General features: G+C 33.1%; 2 protein-coding genes across 2 annotated transcripts; both read right to left on the reverse strand.

Annotated features, from left to right (window-relative positions):
- Positions 1 to 3,756: 3,756 nt before the first annotated feature.
- On the reverse strand, positions 3,757 to 5,937 carry LOC111716928 (uncharacterized). Its single transcript, XM_023492437.1, has 4 exons — positions 5,001 to 5,937; positions 4,690 to 4,901; positions 4,528 to 4,610; positions 3,757 to 4,322 (listed from the first exon to the last, which is right to left on the reverse strand). Exons 1-4 carry the CDS (start codon positions 5,868 to 5,870, stop codon positions 3,811 to 3,813), a joined length of 1,677 nt encoding a protein of 558 aa, XP_023348205.1. The 5' UTR covers positions 5,871 to 5,937; the 3' UTR covers positions 3,757 to 3,810.
- Positions 5,900 to 7,010, reverse strand: LOC111716929 (uncharacterized). The gene is made up of 3 exons (XM_023492439.1): positions 6,494 to 7,010; positions 5,946 to 6,389; positions 5,900 to 5,908 (listed from the first exon to the last, which is right to left on the reverse strand). Exons 1-3 carry the CDS (start codon positions 6,929 to 6,931, stop codon positions 5,900 to 5,902), a joined length of 891 nt encoding a protein of 296 aa, XP_023348207.1. The 5' UTR covers positions 6,932 to 7,010.
- Between the last annotated feature and the right edge of the window lie 13,832 nt (positions 7,011 to 20,842).

Here is a 20,842-nt window from a genome sequence, read left to right on the forward strand (position 1 = left end):
GATTCTGCAACAACTCTCTGAGGCCGTCCTCTAGTCTAGGGGGATCTGGAGGAACCAGAGGAGGCTGGCGTAGAGGTCTGCCCCTGCGTGGAGGTGCTACTGGAGCTTCATCATCTGCTGTGAAAGCTGGTTTGAGGTGTTGAACTGAAACCACTTCTACTCTCTTGCCAACTTGTAGCTGAAAGGTTTTCAGGGAGTGAGATAAAACCTTGTAAGGACCAACGTGTCCATCCTTACGTAAAAAAACCATTGGGCAAGATGAAAGTTCTGCAGGAATAACTTCTGGGAGAACAGCAGCTGACAGAGTATTATGACAAGGTGGAACAGGTTGAAAACCAGACATCAAATTTTTAAGGTTTTCATAGAACAGTTTGGTTGGGGGTTCTTGTACCTCCGCACAGCAGGCAGGATTTGCACCAGTCGCGGACGTCATTGGCTAAGCCCCTCCAGGCAAACCTTGTAGAAATAAGACTTCTGGACACACAAACATTCCATGTAAGGCGGAGAAAATGTTAAACCTTTGAGAAGTTGGAACCAAGGGGCTGAAAACCTTCGTCTTTGAGTCACAGAGAAGAGAACTATCCTGGACTGGAACAGAAGCCTTTATGCGCAGTACATCAGGGCAGGACAGCTGTTCTTTGGCTAACTCTGAAAAATTAATCACTGAAGAAGTTGGAAAAGGTGATGGAATTGTTAAAACTGACACCTCAGACACCTTAACCCCAGGGGAAGGAGGCAGCTGTGGAGCAGGAGGAGATGCTGTACGGGGGTGGCAGAGATTGTCAGCCACTACATTTTCAGCTCAAGGTGTATGGCGGAGATCACTGGTGAAATCTAAATTATAGGATAATTGGCGTTGCTGACAGGCGGACCATGGCGGAGAAACATGTGAGAGAGCTGATACCAGGGGAAGATGATCAGTCAGTACATGAAATTTTCGACCCTGTAACTAAAACCGGAAATGGCGGAGATCAAGAAACACTCCTAGGAGCTCTCTGTCAAAGGCGGAGTACCTCAGCTGAGTGGCGGAGAGCTTGGCAGAGAAGAAAGCTAGAGGACGCCAACCACCTGACTCTTTGTTTGACGTGTGTGTTGGAGGCATCTGTGACGAGTGATACTGCAAAAGTTAATCTATTTAATTTGACTATTTAATAAGGCCCTTTTAAACTGCTCTACTCTTATACCTTGTTGGACAAAGAAGTGTTTATTACTGAAGGGACCAATATCTAGTGTTTAGAGTAGTAGTAGTAATGGACCCTCATGGGAGCACATTTCCCCCCTGTTTTTCATTCCCTTCCTTATAACATCCTCATTACCCTCCCTCCCTACTCCCTTGTAATTACTATTTACAATATATAAACCTATTTCAATTATAGATTTATCTATCTATCAATCCCTTCCACTCTCCCTCCCTCCCCGTCACCTGTCATTCCGTCTACCAACCGCCACCCGCTGTATTTTAACTCCTCATCTATCTATCAATCTCTATTTCTTACAGTCACCCGCCATTTCGTCATCCATCCCCCGCTGGATTCGCCTAACAACCGCCACCCGCCATATTTAAAGTATGTTTGAATATATATATATTTAGTTTATTAGTACATCTCATAACATCAACATTATCATTATGTTATCCTTACCACAGCTTATTTGTTGTCAAAAATCGGAACTCGCACCTGTAACGTTTAGGGATTGGTTGAAAGATGTGAATCATGTATACATTGGACCTCATGCACCTTGATACAGCGGAAACCTCGAAGCTCAAGATGATTGGATTTATCCTATTGTTGAAGACCAGTTTAGAACAAATTCAATTGATAGAATTCAATATCTAAATATTTACAGTTCATGGCTGATAAATAATAAATACTCAGAATTGGATAATCTCTTTGGAAAGATTATAGGATGTTGGTGTCAAAGTCCACGAGTCTGCCATGGAAGCATCATCATCAAGCTCTGTAAAGAAAAAAGAGAACTGACTCGTCGAATGGTAGAATCTGATGAAAAGAAGGAGGAGGATATAGAGGAATTTCCCAAGATTAAACGATATGCAAAATTGACCAATGTTTAGTATCATCAATTGTGTATTAATAATATGTTTGATATAATAAAAATTAAATATTTACGTATTTGGTTAGTGGGAGTTAGAGAGAGTTAGAATGAAAGAGAGAAAGAAAATATTGATTTATAAACTTAAAAGTTTATCATTATGAATGAGAAATATGATAGTTTAAAGGTTACTTATTTAAATATATATGAAGAGATGATATTTTAACTCCTTATTTTATCTAAAGATTTAAAGATGACGATTTTTTGGTATAAATATAGAATATATAGATATATTTATCATTTTATCTAAAGACTTCAACATGAATGTGTCTAATATTAAGATCTCTATTCATTTTCAAGATGACTGTTTTCAAAAACTACACACTAATGAAAAAATTATCTTTAAAGATAAAAATGGAGTATTATCCACTATATTCACAGTCCTCGTATTGTAAACGTTACTGGGATAAAATCAGAAGAAGAAATATCACAAGTTTCTAGAACGAAAATATAATAATAAATGTATAAAACATCAAATAGATTCAATTATGATTACTCATAAAGATTATAAATCTATTCAAATGATTGATATTATTAATAATTTGAAATCAATAACAAATCTATATTATGCAGATTACAATCCAGAATTATTTACAGGAATATATTTAAAACCATATGATCGTACATAACCAACTGTTAATATGTTTTACACTGGATCATTCATTTCAATTACTAGGTGGAAAGAGCTTTGAAAAAATTCATATTACATTTAATATTATAAAAAAATTGATAGAAAAATGTGAAAATGTAAATTATTAATTATGTTAACTTGTAAATAATATGAATATTATATTGTAAATAGATATCTCAATTTACATCAGATTTTCTTCAAAACATGAAGAGAGAGATGAAGGGAGGGAAAGGGTAAATATAATGATTGGGAGAATATTGAGGCAAACCACAGAATGCCATTCCTATATTTCATTTCCTCTCCTCATTTCCATCTACTTACCCCAACGATTTCCCTCAGCTGTCTTCTATTCCCCCCCCCTCAGTATATCAATCCTTATCCCCTCCTCTTGTTATTTTGAAATAAAAATCTCGTTTTTGAAATAAATATCTCGTTTTTGAAATAAATATCTCAATTTTGAAATAAATATCTTGTTTTTTGAAATAAAAATCATGTTTTTGAAATAAATATCTCAATTTTGAAATAAATATCTTGTTTTGAAATATAAATCATGTTTTTGAAATAAATATCTCATTAGGAACTACATGTGTTATTTCACCAAATCATGGATGGATTCTATCAACAAAATGCAATCCAGCGTTCTCTCTCATCTTTCAAGAAGAAAATATAAAACCATCTCTCAATAAATTCAGAATATCAGTTACAGTTACAAATATCTCAGATGAAAATATAAATATACCAAGAGGACATTGTATTGGGTATTTATTAATGAGGTTATAAATGAGAATCTATGTTTAGTTATCAATATTTATTAAAAAGTATATTGCATAAATAGATAAATACAAGTTAAATAACGATTTTTTTTGGATTTTAGAATTTTGTAACATTTTTTTGTATTTTTTTATATATTTTACGAATAAATAAATACATATTAAATAACAATTTTTGGATTTTAGAATTTTATAACATTTTTTTTGTATTTTTCAGATATTTTTATGATAATACATGAATAATGTACAATATGCAGAGTATAATATGTTTACTTTACACTCTTCAATGATAATCTACAATTATGGAGAGTATCCAAAACTATGAGCAATGAATTCATCATTATTCTTAGTAATATGGATTTTATCATTAAAGGCTGATAATCCAGATTTAGTCTGTTTGACTGTATACAACGTATGACTGGAGTGTAATATTCTATGAATATCAAGTTTACTCACAACTGCAGGGGATTGTACAGTTTTCACATAGTTGATGTGCTTAAGATTTCGTTCTTTAGCACTTCGTGTTACACCCTTAGCAGTTGTCTTATTCAGACATGATTTGATGTTCAATATAGAATACATCTTGGACCTAAGAAAGACACCTTCGCTAAATGCGGATCCAGCTCCTTCATCTTTAAATTTTCCTGGAATTAGATGATTGACTGCAGAATACTGAGGATGTGATGGAGGATAATTGGAGAAGTCCATCCACAACCGTCCAACATCAAGTTCTTGAAGTTTACTGTAGATATTGGTTTCACATGGTAGTAGATACATAAAGGAATCTGTATCTGTAAAACCCAGCTTCATTCCTATAAATGTATATTATTATAAGAAAAAAAAACGTATTCATTTTATTGATATAATACTTTACAATATCTCATGTATATATTTGCAATCTGATTATATGTATATATTTCTTATATGTATATATTTGCAATCTGATTGTTTTGTAATCTGATTACGATGTAAAGCTTTTGATATTTCATAATTATACTTTTTATAATATTTACATACCTGGAAAGTTTGGAAGAATCCAATCATAATTGAATTCATACATCACAACTTTGCTGATTGATAAGATCACAGCACCCACATACCTTAAATGATTGATCAATTAGTCAAGCAATTTTATATATAAACACATTTATATATTCTTATTAATAAAATATATCTTACCGAGGTTTGTCCAAAGTAACTTTCTTTTTTCTGCATAAGACAGCGGCAGAAAATTCACCATATACTTTTACTCTTTCAAAGAAAACGGAATTTTGTTTACTCTGAATCTTCTTAACTTTATCTTCTCCACATATAATAGACACAGTTGAATACTTCCTCACATCCTCGCAGGTTTTGCCGTAGCATGAATTGTTCATCAATTTGGGCAATTCCTAAAAAATATTATAGAAAATATCATTAAAAGTTTTATACTAAAAATATCATTAGATTATTTTAAAGTTTTATACTAATGAATAATTAAAAAAGTTTACCTCATCAGCTTTACAGATAGCTTGTTGTCTTATTCTTGTATTAAGATCAATATAAGGTTTCATCCATGGAGACTGTCTGAATACTAATACTCGATGAACTGCAGTGAGAACTAATCCTAGTTTTAAACACTGTTGTAGATTAGTATAATGGAGTTTATATTTAAGTTTCTTTTTTAGAGTTAAACAAAGCTTGGTCTGTTTCCCTATTTTTATATTCAGATCAGCTGATAATTTGATCTGCTCTTCACTAAGATCAGATGACTTTATAGTGTAGTGCTCAGGCGCTAGAGGATATTGATCATGCTCTTCATGTAGATGCTTTGGATACTCAAGATCAACTTCTAAGTAGAAACCTGATGAACCATCTTCTTTTAAAGCTAAGATGTATTCCTTCATAAACTTTGACGGATCTTCAACCCATCTAAAATCACCAGTTGGTAGATATTTACTCATACTGTATCCATACTGGTTATTACAATCTACGTTGATCAACCATGTTTTTTCTTTAGTTTCATCATAATCTAGTACCATCTCGTTGTTGGCTTTCAAATATGGATTTCTTGCTATACTCACCCCTCCAATCATTGCACTATCTATGAAGAGGTTGATATCCGGATCAGTAATAATCTGTAATTTGACTTTGGACTTCTTCAAACATGCTTCCCAGCTTAGACTTGGTGCAGTCATAAAATAGACTGGATCGAGTCCATATACATATAGACACTGAGTACGAAAATTCTCAAAAATATCCGCTAAAAGAGTCCCATCCAGTTCCATATACAGAGTATGATAATCTAGAAGAGTGGAACAAGAAAATAAATCCCAAACCTCTTTTGCATGCTGATAATCACTAGCCGATATTTCCTTCATATTGAGATTATCATAAAAATCTTTCTCTTTCAGTAGTTCTTTCTCATTAAGAATCTCAAGATCAGTGATATAAACTCCTTTTCGAAGGAGTAGCTGAAAACAGTTTATTGATAACTCTGGATGTTTAACTCTGAAGTTATTATATGTATTCTTAAAATACTGATGATATACTTCAATTTTATCACTTTCCTTGATTAAAATATCAGTTTTATTTTTTAAATTATCTGTCAATTTACTGAGACTACTGCAGAGAAAATTAAAGCTGTCCAAAAAAATAAGCTTGAATATACAATCAGACATCTTCACTGAGAACGAGATGAATTTCACCAAGTTTTTGGCAATAACTTGAACATCATCAATATTTTCAATTTCAGCAATATCACGGAATATGATATGAGAATCATAACCTATCAGGTTAAGGAAGAAGATGGGAACAGTTTTGTCTCCTTTCAATTGCTGATTACAAACTGAATGAGCAGGACCTCTATATTTTCCTGTTACATGACAATGATCCCAAACCTAAAATAATAATAAAGTTAATTAAAATAATAATAGTATTGATTAAAATAATATTGAAATAGTTTTCGATATATTAAACATTAATTTTTATAAATATAACTTACTTTAGGACCCTTGAGCCAATTTGCATCATACATTGGAATTTCCATGGATTTTTCAAGCGTATAATCGTCTTCTTCTATCTTCATTTCATGTTTCAGCTTGATGAATTCTTTCAGTGATATTTTGCAGTTGATTTCCTCTTCACATATATGACATGTATCATCTTTATAATGAGATTCATATTCCTCGGATCCTTTCTCTATGAATATAGGTTTCTTGCACTCCACTTCATGTAGAAGTTCCATAGCATGTAGATATTCTTGTCCTGATGCAAAAAAGTGTTGAAGAGAATCATCTCCAGTGTAGCTGATAGGTTTTATGTTCATCCCTATTTCAGTTTTATCCAGGTTATAACGAAGAACAGGGGTTATAGTATAACCAGTCAAAACATGTTCCTGAATAAACTCCGTACTATGACTCTTCTTACTTGTCATCTTCATACATGTTTCAAAATCAGCATAGAGAGTCAATATTTTTTCTTGCTGTGCAACATGTTTTCTGAATTGGAGAGTTTGCTTATCAACTAGAGGATAAATTATCAATTTCTTACCGGAAATATACATAAACTGATGAATCATCCTCTCGAGTAAAAGCTACTTTGATTGCTAGTGTATATTTTAGAGCTCCGTGTTTTCTATAGTAAGATGTGATTTCTTCTCTTGTTACTTCTTTTATTTTCTTGAGAAATATAGGAAGATCAGGTTTGTGTAGATATTTCAATTTTACAATTCTAAAAAAATAATTTGATATATATTGTAACAATGGGTGATTTTGTTGATCTTTTACGATCAGCGATTCAAGGATCTTTTTAGATCGCTGAGATCATAGCTGGCTAGGGGCATAACCCCCCCCCCTTTATACCGTTCGGTTGGACTTTTGAATCCTATTTTGAATTCTAACGGATTTATTTGAGTTTGCATGTGAATTCTATAAATAACCCAAGCCAAGCTGAAAGTTCCGTTATTCCAGAAGCACGGGGGCTGGGGGGCTAGCAGGCCTGCTCCCGGGGAACTAGGGTTAAATGAGAGCCCAGGGTGGAGCAAAATGAAGGGAAAAGAATCAGTTGATCATCAGCTCCCTTAAACTGAGGTTCCCTTGAAGATTCCCCATCACTCTGAAACTGCTTCAATTCATAATATTTTATTAGTATAGTATCAATCGTTTTATTTTTGTATCTTTGTAAATATAAACTGTAAGAAAAACCGACTCGTTGAATATTAATAGAACAAGTGTTTGCATTGATTTATTTTTCTTTATACTAACATCATGTTTGTTTAATTGTATGTATCTATATGTAACATTAATTTGAAAATTAATTTAACATCTTGTTAAAATCCGCGCAACATCTGTGAAAAAATTCTCAAATCATTCATATTCATGAGTATAGCTCATATGCTATACTGCTCTGGTGAGTTTTAGTTTCATGTACTGTTCTAAAAACCTCAAAGATCATTTCTATTGAAAAGGTAATTTTCTTTACAATGTTGATTATTCCTACAGTAGGCAAAAAAACTTTAACATTAGTACCATCCCTATCCCCAATTACTACCGCATAGTAATTGGGGATAGGGATGAAAGAAAGGTATTGTCAGTCCGAAATAAGTACTTTCACCCCAAATTTCAATTTTTGCTAATCTTCTTTTTATCATTTCATTCAAGTGTTCATTGTGGAAATCGGTAAAAGAATCACTTGAGCGTTTGCAAAAATCATTAGACATGAAGTGAACTACAGTTCACAAGATTTTCAAGGAGAAAACGAAACTTAAAGCTTGATATATCGACAAGAAATGTTTTTTCAATGCATAAGTGATACTGAATCATTTCCAATGAAAACACTTTTGAATGAAGCAACTTAAACCTGGTTCATAATTCCTCTAGAAGAAGATTAGTTCTGGACTCATTTCGGCAGACTCCTTGCATTGCAGTGATATTCCTGATATTTCAGTTCATATCAGTATTTCAGTTCATATCAGTATTTTCAGTTCATATCAGTATCTCAAGCGAGACACACCTAGTGAACTAGCTCCAGCTTTGTAGTGTTAGTGTGCACACTGTACTGCAAATCTCAGCAAATCAAGTAAGTACATCTGTCCTTATAAACAACTCTCATAGATAACGTCGTATTATTCCTTTCTTCCGTCCTTAATTTTCTTTCTTCTTTTCTTACTTTCTTTTCCTTTTCGATAGGAAAGAATGACAGGAAAGAATGAGTTCAAAAAAAAAAGATCCCCCAAAAGCTGGGGGTTCACAACTCTCTATTCTTAGCTATTTAACTCCTGCACTGGGGATTTCAAGCGATGCTAACAACGGACTTGGAAACTCAAATGAAACCAGGACACCCACTGAACCAACTCCGATCACAAACTCGCGGCCGAACGATAACGGCAAAAAACGTCCCCTTGAAAAAGAGGGCGAAAAAATCAGCCCACTAGGGAAAACCATGCGTTTGGGTGACGATGTCACCCTTTTGAACCCTCCCGAACCTTGTACTAATTCTCGTAACGAAGTTTATGAGAAAGTAGTTGACATTATGAAAGGACTCGCACCAATTGCAACCGACAAAAATGCACCACCACCAAACCAAGAAACTTTTAACGCACTGTATAAAATTGTTATCTTTTTGAGCCACATAGTTTTTGAAGATTTTGGTACTGTTGACCGTGTTGTAAATGAAAACCGAGAAATTAGAGAATCTAATCAAACAATGAAATATGCTCAGCATTGTGAGAAACTTAAAAAAGAAATGGAAAAATCTCAACGTACTGTTAAAGTTCTTGATATGCCTGTCGAAGATTCTCTAATTGGCGGTAAAATTGAAAACACAAATACAGCCAGGGAAAATGTAAAAAAAAACCTTGAAAAATAAGTTGAATGTCTCACCAGAGCACCTCATCGGTAGTTCGATTATGATTAACACGAAATCGATACGCGACGGTAACACACCTGTGGGTATTATTTGCGCCGATAAGGATAAAAAAATCTCAATTGAGAGCTGCCTCTAAAAAGGTAGTTGTGGAATGGCCTTCTTATTTATACTCCCACATCAAGGAAATCAGGACTGGGTACAATAAATCTAACAAATTTAAAGGTTCCCAAATTTTAATCCATCCCTCTGCATCTAACAATAAACTTGTAATATCCTCCCGCCCAACTTCAAATGATAGATGAGAATATGTTGAAACCTTGAGCTTCCCCCTAAACCCATCAGACATTGATAAATTTGGCCAAAAAAGACAACCTTGTAAATCTAATTTCGATGATGTCTCGTTTAATTTCCTTGACGCCAAATTATACTTTAAAAACATCCCTAGCAATAATATTGACCCTCTAAGCAACTCCTTCCAACCAACTAAGAATGGTGTACCATCAGTATCACAACCCGGAACACCACGAGCTACCACATCGACCAGGAATAGATTCGATGGACTAGGAGAAACACAAGCATAATGTTGCAAACATCTTATGATTTAAGGACAAAAAGTATTAAATCGATTAATATTTCAATTATTTTCAATTTTATTACGTCTCGAATAAATTACGAAATTATTTTCAAAAATTACCAAAAAAAAATTAAATTTTTAAATGTACTGATCAACATGTTATTCTCCGACAAAATAATTATTGAGGATTACAAAATTCCTTACAAGAAAAAATTTTCATCCACTATCTTAAATATCTCAATGGTTGAGGATGAGCTTACTTTCCGGTTAATATAACATGAGAAAAAAGTTGATATTATAATTTTTAATTTGGGAAGCAAATTTTTATTCAAAATTATTAATGTATCATGTAACATAAAACTTCAAGTTACAAATTCATCTGTCCATCTCATGTTTCCTGACTCCCTCTGGATTATCAATGTTCAATATGCATTTGAGCCTGCGCCAATATCATCAGGTTCGGCCACACATCAGGGCCAAACACTTTCTTATTATTATCCGATGTGAACGCGGAAATATTATAGGAACACGTATGTACTGCACCCTTCAAGAACCAGTTCTGTCATGGTACAGATTAAAACAAGTTTAAAAATATACTTTAGTATCAGTGAAACTATATTCAATCACGGTCGACTTTTAATCAGACTTGATAGTATATTTATCTCAACATATTTTAAAGTTTCTAAAATTACTAAACATCTAAAATCTTTATCATTTCAAAAAGTTAACTAAACCTGCCGAAAGGGTTTTTTCAATATTTGGCCTACTTCCGGTCCGATTATTATTTTTAAACCATGCTCCGCCCCCACTAACTTGATGTTTCTGAACATTTTGAGCTTCTTGGGGGGTCTGTAGCTTAAAAACAACAAAGTTAGCTGCAAAATTTGATTTTAACTTCTTTTGAAATTATTTTTGACATTTTTCGTCATAATTCTGAGTTTGAAAAGTTATTTTTATGATTAAAGATGTCAAGTAGATTCTTAAATAAACCTTTTTGCATTATTTAAAAAAAAAGTTTACACATATTTAAATAAAAAATGTATTCAGTAATCAGTATATCAGTACACTAATTGATAATTAAAAGTGTATTCACTTTAAGATTAGAAAGCTGGCCTCAACTTTCTGCTCTTTACTTTAGTCAGGAAATATTTGTGACTGGCCTCCAAGGCATAGACGGAACTATAAGCCTCCGTAACTAACTTGACAACACGTTCTACTGATTGAGCATGGGATGGAAAATCAGGAAGATCAAGGGATTCTCCTGACATCAAGTGTTCAATGATGACTTGATTTTCAAATATTTGTGTGACAGCAGGTTTGGTTGCCATCTGTCAGCATCAATGTTTATCTGGAGATCATATAGATTTGTTATTCTTGGAATAGCTGTCTTTGCAGCCTTAACTTTCTTTACTACTTTCAACCCCACTTCCCTAGTTTCAATATCATCAGATTTCAGTAGACAATAGACAAAGTTTTCTGGAAGAAGGCAGTAAGAATTTTTTGACAAATCTTTTAAACACTTCATCTTGTTTTTTAATCTGCTGTATCATCTCAAACAGTATGGGAGGAAAAGTATGAAAACTAGAACTTTTCTTGATAAGAAACCAAGTTAATGTGTACACCTGGATAATCTATTGAGTCAGGTTCTTGAGAGTTTCAGAGGGTGTTTCTGTTTTTGAATAGAGACAGAGAATCCTTGTAGCCAGGGTAAGCCATCTGGCATGCATCACAGTACCTCTCATCTTTCCTGTAGTGATACCAACCCAGTACTTTGGAAACCTTGGCACTGTGATCTACAAATAAAAATAAAACTCAATGCCAAAAATCTAGAAATTCTTTTTTGGGTGTCCTTTGTACATTTTTAAGTTGTAAAGCACAGTGCAGAAACAACTAGAATACAATTTTTTGAAATTTTCGATTATCATAATTACAATGTAATTATAACATAGGAATTTAAAATACACATCTCAAAATGTCACAATTAATTTAGATAAATATCTCAGTAATACATATACATGTATTTCTTTCTGATACCCTTATTATAATAAATTTTAAAATTGGATAAAAACGAAGGACACATGAGGCTTAAACCATACGTTAAACATAAAAATTAAAACTGAATACCGATGATAAACACAAAAAAAAACTTTGCTTGAAACATTCTCGCTGAATATTAAGTATTTAGGAGGCTGATGAATCATTGCTGAAAACAATCTGGTTATGAAGTAAAAACTTTTTGTAGAACTTCGCTCCTAATCCAGGGATGTTCTCCAGTTCCTGAATGGAGAGAATTCCATTGTTCAAATCCCTGTAGGTGTGAATCTTAAGAGCAGCTTTAGGACCTACCGCCGTCAGACTTGACAGCTGTTTCAAAGTTTCCATGTTTAGAATACTGAGGGTCATGTCGTTGTATTGCTTCTGCTTTCTGGGACTAATCCTAGTCCTCGTCGCCAGCAATGGATGTTTAAACCCTTCATCTTCCTAAACATCAATAATGTCTGAATTAACTAAGTTTAGAAAAAGAATCTAAAATTAGATTTTTTTAAAATGTCAGAAATATTACAGATATGGGATTTGATTTTATTAAACACTCCTTATTCGGAGATCCATAAAAGACTCCAAGGGCAGCTGCGCGAACTGGACGTGCTGATTCTCTTCTAGAAAACGACTTCTCTCGGAGAGATCTTAAGGAAGTTTCAATCTCACTTCCGAGCATTGTTGTTTCGTCACTTCCGGATATGATCGTTTCACTAGGGCTAAGTCCCTCCTCAGTAGAGTCAGCAGAGTTCGCATGAAAGAGGGGTTGGTTCTCAGAAACAGTTGATCTCAGCGGAGAACTTGTCATTCTTGGTTTATGAGGTCTCCGGGGTGTAACATTACTCTGCTTTTTTAATAGTTCCTGGGCTAAATGAGAAAGTTGGCGGCTCATCGTTTCTTCACATTTCCGCATGTAAGGAGACAATACTGAAGTAATCTCATGAATGCTGAAAGTCTTGGATTCCATCCTCGAACGGTCTTCAACATCGTTATCTGCATCCTCCATTCTTGAATTATTGGGATATTGAATCATAGAAACTCCAGAAAGATTTGAAAAGTTAGGCGAATCTGGAGATAACTCTCTAGGACACCTTAGCTGAATTTTCTATCAGAAAAATTTATATAACTTTTATAACTCCATACTAATTATAAAGCTAGAAGCAGTAATCTCTAAGTTGAATTGTATTCCCTGATGAATGGAATCAGTTTAGAGAGAGATACTTATACTGCATCCATCCATCCAACTGCAGGGATTGATGGCATATCTGCATGCATCAAAATTTGCTTAGATTTAGCATAATTTTTGGTGAAAGAGAGCCCACATGTTTATTGAGAAAATAATAATGCGCATTTTCGACATAAATTTGTATAATATTATTACGTAAATTTTACGTATTCTAAAACCAATAAATTTGCATAGCTAAGTGTGCGATTTTACGTCTTTCATGACGTAAGAAGAACCAAAATCTCTACGTAAAATTTACGTAAAAATGCGAAAAGTGACGTTTAATTTGCGCTCTTTTAGCGCAATTTGGCTATCTGGGACCTAAGTACAGGCAGTCAAGAGAACAAGAGTAGAAAATTTTGGGTTTACCAAGGTCCCCAAAAGCTGGAATGATATGTCTGTACCTCAACATCTTGAGACAACAATCCATGGAGACAGATTTCTAGCAATCAATGAGCATCTTGGAGATGAGAACTCTGAGAGAATCATCATATTTTGTAGCAGTGAGCAACATAACGTTCTTAAGTCGGCAAAATACTGGGTGGTGGAGTGTACTTTTGATGCTGTGAAGAAAAACCTTGTTCTATCAATTGTTTATTATTACTGCTGTCACAGCTACAGGTATCACTATACCCAGATACTCCTTCCAAACAAGGAGAGCTCAAGCTACCAAAGAGTCTTCCTGTATCTTAAAGATGCAAATGTAACCCCACCTGGCAGTTTGAAGACAGATTTTGAGAAGGCTATCATGCGAGGATTCCTGAGCTGTTATCCCGACGTGCCTGTAACGGGATGTGACACCCATTTTAAGAGAGCCATTAAGAGGAAACTGACTTCAACTGAACTTGGATTAGGAAGTTTGTACCAGAATAATGTAACTTCCAAACTCTGGTTCGCTATCTTTGGGCTCTTTTTTTAGTTCAAAAGAGGATATTGTTAGAACCTGGGAAGATGTGATCAGTTCTTCTTATGACGAACTGAAACCAAGCTTTGAAGACAATTCTGATCAGGTTGATTTATTCTTAGAGTACTTTAGAGAAGACATGGATAGGAGCACTCAACTGGAGAGCAGGAGCCAGGAGGAATCCAATGTTCCCCCATGCAGTTTGGAACAAGTATGAGACAATTCTCTCAGATGACCCATTGACCAGTAATGCTGCAGAGGGGTTCAATGCTGCCTTTGCTTTATGTTTGCCCAATAATGCCAGCATTTGGGCTTTGATCCAGCAGTTCATAACAGAGGAAAACTCCAATGATAGAAAGATGAGAGATGTTCTTCTGGGAACATAGAATAATGTAGCAATAGCCACAACCAGTTGCAACCTAGGAAGAGATCAAAGAAGAATAGATTTTAAAAGCCTGGTTTCAAACTTTGAAAAGAAAGTATCCATACAACAGTACATGACTGTCATCGTTGATTATTATAACAACTAGAAAGGAGGAGAGACTTTTTGTAAAGTTACGTAATTTCTTATCAATGCAATTGTTTAAACTTGTTTCCTTATTTATATGCATATAAATATATATATATAACAGAGTTCATTAAACTTAGTTAACATTTTGAAGGTCTACAACATCAGGTTGCAAAGATATAGCGATTAAACTGTATGATCTTGTAGAATTCATAGTTTGAAATATCTAAGGTCTACAACAGCGGATTGCAAAGATATAGGGATGAAACTGTGTGATCTAGTAGAATTCTGAATACTAGGAAATTACCGAATAGGGTAAGGTAGTCATACAATTCTAGCTTCTGTATGTCATAACCCATTTGCATGCTTAAAGGAAAGAAACCCTAGTGCAAAACAGGAAAAATATCTGTCTTTATAAACTATAATGTGTGAAAAGTTAAAAATCTAGTTTTTTAGTCTTAAGTCATTAATTTTGACTCTTTTAGAGTCTTTTAAGCCAAAAAAAATTTTGCCTTCGCTGCGATTTTTTGTTCCTCACTTATATCCTGTATTCACCCCTGACTCTAGTTATCATGTCGCCCTTTTCAAAAATGTAGATTTAGAGTTAAACTTAATGTGACAGTCAAGCAGTAGTTTCTTTTACTTCTTTTAATGTTATAATCGTAATAATAGTAAACAGACATTAATATTAATCTCTTCAATGTCAGTTCCTGTTCACTGCATGTAATGCTGTGAGTAATTAGTGTAGTGTGATTAGTATTTTATTGGTTTGTTTTTTCCCTCTTTTTATTCATAATGTCAATTGTAACGATTATATTTGGGGTCGTTTTCCCAATTTTTAAGGAGAATAATATTGTAAAGTTTAATAAAAAAAACTTAAATATAATACAATCTTGAAGCCTTGGAAGTTTATTGAATTTATTTCAAAAACAATTTAAAGTGATTAAAAACAGCAATTATATCTGTAGCTCGTTTTCATTTGTTTTTTTTAAATTCTGGAATAAAGGAACGTTTAATTACAATCGTAAAAATTAAAAAAATAAAACCAACGGTATAATCCGTTGTGCATGCCTTAATAGATTTGTATTGCTATTTCTCCCTGGGCTAATGATTTGTTCTTTAGTGGTCAATTAAAGCCTCAAAGGTTTCCTTTAAGGTTTTTATCTTTCTGAAAGGTTTAAAACCTGTCATTTTTTAGCTGCCTGCTTTAGTCTGAGAAATGACAAATATATAATACAAGATTACCTATAAAGGATGAGACTTTAGTTGGAATTTAATCAGTCTTAATTCTTACATTCATGGTTTTCGCAGCTGTAAACTTGTTCCTTTCTTTGCCAAATTATTATTTACATGGTATATTTTAGGTTGTCATTAAAGTCTCACCCATTTTGGGCTGTATATTGGATTAATTAAAAAAAAAGATTATATTACAGAAACAAATTATATCTCTCAAACTATTCATTAGTTTTAAAAGCATACCCGAAAATTTCTAACTTACTACTTGTATTTTGTGTTTTTTATCTATTTGGTTCGTTTATGGCATACTACTCAGATAGTCAAAATTTTGTACAGTGTGAGAAAGGCGAAAATGTTTTTAAAATTAGTTTTTTGCACTATGGGCAAATTTTCGACCCAGAGAGAAAATATAAACAAAAAACGAATTTGTAATAACAATTGTTTTCTTGTTCTTTTTTCTTACTATAAAAATATTGCAATGGTTAAAAATAGCAAACTTTAACAGAAAATAGTTTCAAATGTTTGAAGTTCTATAAAAAGTTTTCAATTAACGAACCAAACAACAGTTTTTAATTGCTATGCTATTTTATTTTCACTGCTTTTGATTAACTGACTTATTGGATGTGATTTCCCATAGGACTGATGAGGATAAAAAAATCAATTTCCGACCCCAAGATAGTCTACCTGTGAGAGAGAGTAACAATCTTCTTAAGAGGAGAACTTTAAGTTTTCCTATGGTTCAGTTGAAATATAAAGAGACGTCAGAAAGATTTATAAAATGTCGTATTCCTTACTTTATAATAATGGAATGTTGCAGGTATTTAGTTTTTTAATTAAATGATTGTGAAGCTGTTCCCGCATATTCATGGCTATCTATTTATTTTTGAAATTACTGAAATCTATGTATAAAAGTAAAACACATTGAAACAGTGCCAAGACGACATTTCAAAAATTCTATCGATTTCTCAAAGTCTCTGTTTAAGCTGTAAACTGTCAACAAATTTGCACTCATACAACACAAGCATATATGCTTCTTTCTTGGTGTATATTATAGTTTGTATTGAAATAAATATATAAATTTGATTATACTTGACTACTATTTTTTTTAACCTAAAGCACTTTCTTTTTCTTCTAAATGGACTGTTCAGGAAAACTGAAAGGTTTTATAGGATTAAACTTAAATGAGCATTATTAATAGATCGGTACTATAAGTAGAGAAATGAGAAACTTAAACAAACTATATCTCAAACATAGGGTTTTAAGATAAATTTAATTGTAGAAAAAAATCTAACCTTTCAGTGTTCTTCCGGGTACCTATGGAGGTAAAATATTTACGGAAAGAACGAAATATTTGATATACGTCCTACAAAGATAGTTGAGTATCTGAGTCTTGCCACTGTATTACTGTATAAATTTTCATTTAATAATTCCGTTTTTCCATTTTTCCACAAAACACCATTTATAGTTCTAAACTGAATAACTAAAACTTAAAGTTCGGATTCTACATGGCATTGGCAGTCATAAATTGCTATTCTTCAAAGCTCGGAAAATGGGAAATAAGCATTGAAAATATTATCTTGAGTATAAAACGATGAAAAATTATTAATGTAAATCCTAAAAGAATTGAGGTGATTGATTACATCTGATCTATACTCCATTCCTGTCAATCAATGCTGAGGATCCTAATCTATTGGATCCGCAAGATTTTCCCTTCCTGGTTCCGGATCAGGACCCGCTAAAATATGCGGATCCTTGAATTCGGATCCAATGGGTAAGATATCAACCAAAAATTTCAAAAAAAACTTTTTAGCAGCTAAAACCCTAATCTAAACTATTGAAAAAGATAGATTATAAAAATTTCCTCATTTCTCATATGGTTCATCATGTTTTAGGTTCAAAATAAGCAAAAAATTTGAAAATTATTTTTTGCTCAGAAATTCAGTTAATCTGGATCCGGATCCTTATACTCACTTGGATCCAGGTTCAGGATCCGCATCAAAATTAAATGGATTCTAAGCACTGCTGTCAACTAAGCTCGGGGACAAATAGAAATCATGTTTTTTGAAGGTAAATAAAAAATTTATGATTTAAATTAGAAAAAAAGTATTTTTTAAATAAGAAGTATCTTTGACTTTATTAAACGTAATAGTTTTCCTGAAACATTTACAAATTTACATGATTTTCAAAATACTTAAAACCAAAAAAATACTTTAATTGCTGTTGTTTACTATTATTTAAAGTGGAAGTACAGTAGTTGTATTATTAAAACATTTTTCATTAATAACATTCTAGTGGACCAGGTCACAGTCCGTGCCTCTCAAGAGAAGACAAAAGGTATAAAGAAATGAAAATTGTAGTTTCTTCATAAATAAAAATTTTGGATCTGCTAAATGCTTGTTGGGTCAACTTGTATATTATATTGTTAGCGAATATGGGTGTCTGTGTGATTTGTTTGTATATTCGTTTTAACAACAAAAGATACATGAAAATGCATTTTTTTTCATTATTTTAATACTTTTAAACCAAACATTTCAGTTGTTTGCATCCATAAATCATTCATTCACCCCATTTCAGCTAGAAATAAAAATCCTATTAACATACTTAAGTTCTGGCCGTTATATTATCTACATTGTTGTAATATATTCCTGTTGAGCTGTGATGAGGAACTACTCTTGAGGGATATTGACTTTTTGGGGTATTTTGGCTTTGATATTTTTTTAATATAACAAAAAAAAACAAAGCACAGTAAAAAAAGATTTGTTAAGTTCTTTGTTACTGTTATTTTAATCTTTGAACAAGACCCTTCTGCACCAAATCTCATTTTTTAGCAGGTCCATTAAATTTCAAGGAAATTGTCAAATAAAAGTTACAAGTCAAAAGGCCATTGATAGTATGATACAGCTTGCTTCATTGACGGTTATGGATTATCCCATGGGTACCCAGGGAATACTCAACAAGAGAGGCACAGACTTCTACAGAGTTCCGTACAAGAGAGGCACTGACTTTAGAGGTGCTGCTGAATTATAATTTTAAAGGACTGTTGTGGCAATTAAAAGAAACTCTTTGTTTCAGAAGGACCTTCCGTAATCAACAGCCAAATTATTTTATTCTATGGATCATTAATCTAAAAGTTAACATCGTTTCTCTGTCTTTTAAATTAATTAATTCTCACAATTTCTTCATATTTCTGTAGCAAGAAATCCACAATTCCGTTGAATGATAAACCAACAAACAAAAATGTCTAATCTTTCATAGAGATATCTTGGCTATCTCTTGAATTCTTGATCCAAGAAAGCTAATATGGTTACTAGTGTGAATCGGATATGTCAGAAAAAGAATTTGAGGGTAACTTGAAATTACATCAACAGTCTCTTTTGGTTTGAAATAAAGAAATTAAATAAATTATACATAACTTATTGAAGAAGCTATTTCTACTATGATTTTAAATTGTCTTTATAAAGGGAGATGTACTGCACTATTGATACCCAACTTCTTAGATGCAGGAGAAGAGTGTTAGGTCAAGCTTTCAATACATATTGTTCCAACTGAAATAGAGATGAATTTGCTAAATTTTACACTGAATATTTTATTAGTAAAAAGTATTATTCAATCTTTCTCACTAAGAATACCTTTTATAATTTCTTCAATTACCAAATAATCATTAGGGTACCTCAATTTAAATGGCACTAATTGGAACTGGAAAACATAGATTTCAATGATCTGGGGGATGAGCCCCCATCCCCCCCCCCCATAGTACGCTTTTGAATGTATAAAAAATTGTATAAAAAAGTATTATCATTCACTAAACAGTCGTTTCTGAAGTATAATTCTGCAGATTCTGCAAATTCTGGATGGGTAACCCTGACATCTGGAAAAAAGTACGACATCTCATGTAGGATTAGTAGAAAGGGTTCCTTATTCTGCCCCCCATCTCCCTAAGTTACAGATTTTTAATCCATAAGTTAGTGACTAAAAATCATTTAATTTTCAGACTTACGTTATACAGCACAACCTTCAATTCTGAGTCTGTTTCTTTTAAAAGAAAGCGATTATATAAAGATAGCCTAATTATATCTTAATGTGCCACAAGCAAATCACAATAGTATCTCTAGATCATGATATCAAATCTAACTTACAAGAATTGAAGAAACGCGTATGTAATGTAATCTAACACATGGTTTACAAATCATAACTGGATTTACATCTGCACTACAGGCATGATCCTCCCCTCAACTTCAAGGGCCTCACAATCTCATTGCTACATAATAAAGAATGGTTGGTGTTATCTGAATAGTGTAAACTGTATTTACCAAGGAATTAGCAGGTACTAAAATTGTATTATATCACTATTTCAGTATCCGACACTGTATTGATATATATGCTGACCATTGTATATTATTCCTAAGTTTTGATGTGCAAGATTCATATGTTTCCATTTGTCTGGATGAAGACGACCCTGAGCCTGGGTGCTCCTACTGAAGTATATTCTGTAATGATGTGCAATTCTATCTTTGTTATTCATGCTAGTAATATCGTTATCTTAATTATTTGTATATTGACCCAGACGGGCTAGCCCGGTCAGTTTCATTTTTACCTGTTTATAAATAAAGTAGTTCAATAGAATTCGTTGATTAATACGGACGTATACAGAGCCTTGAGTATTGGCTGAGAATAGAGAGCCTTGAGTTTTGGCAAGAGATAGAGTTAGATATGTTCTCATTAGACTTTAAGTAGAGTTATCATTAAAGTTATAGCATCTAGATTCACTACACTTCTGGGTGAAGAAGAACTCTTGTTTCCCAGAAGCATCAGGGAGACACCTCCTCCTCCTCTATACCTGTCAATTGGGATATTAAATATAACTAGCTTCTTGCATCACATATAGCCGTGCTGGCTAGTCTTCAGGTATACACTACACATTCTTTGTAATTATCATTCACATTTCTTAGAAAATAATAAACCGTTATTTTATAGATCTAATGCATGTTATTTTATAGATCT

The sequence above is a fragment of the Eurytemora carolleeae genome, unplaced genomic scaffold (assembly GCF_000591075.1).
Source record: "Eurytemora carolleeae unplaced genomic scaffold, Eaff_2.0 scaffold2046, whole genome shotgun sequence".
NCBI classification, from domain to species: Eukaryota; Metazoa; Arthropoda; class Copepoda; order Calanoida; family Temoridae; genus Eurytemora; species Eurytemora carolleeae.

What these genes read in the sequence shown, in the direction of transcription:
- LOC111716928 (XM_023492437.1), bottom strand. Translation starts at nt 5,870, where the DNA reads ATGAAGGAAATATCGGCTAGTGATTATCAGCATGCAAAAGAGGTTTGG. An exon ending in GTTACTTTGGACAAACCTCG is followed by an intron (nt 4,611 to 4,689) that starts GTAAGATATATT and finishes CAATCATTTAAG; the next exon opens with GTATGTGGGTGCTGTGATCT. An exon ending in GATTCTTCCAAACTTTCCAG is followed by an intron (nt 4,323 to 4,527) that starts GTATGTAAATAT and finishes ATACATTTATAG; the next exon opens with GAATGAAGCTGGGTTTTACA.
- LOC111716929 (XM_023492439.1), bottom strand. Translation starts at nt 6,931, where the DNA reads ATGAAGATGACAAGTAAGAAGAGTCATAGTACGGAGTTTATTCAGGAA. An exon ending in ATTGGCTCAAGGGTCCTAAA is followed by an intron (nt 6,390 to 6,493) that starts GTAAGTTATATT and finishes TTATTATTTTAG; the next exon opens with GTTTGGGATCATTGTCATGT.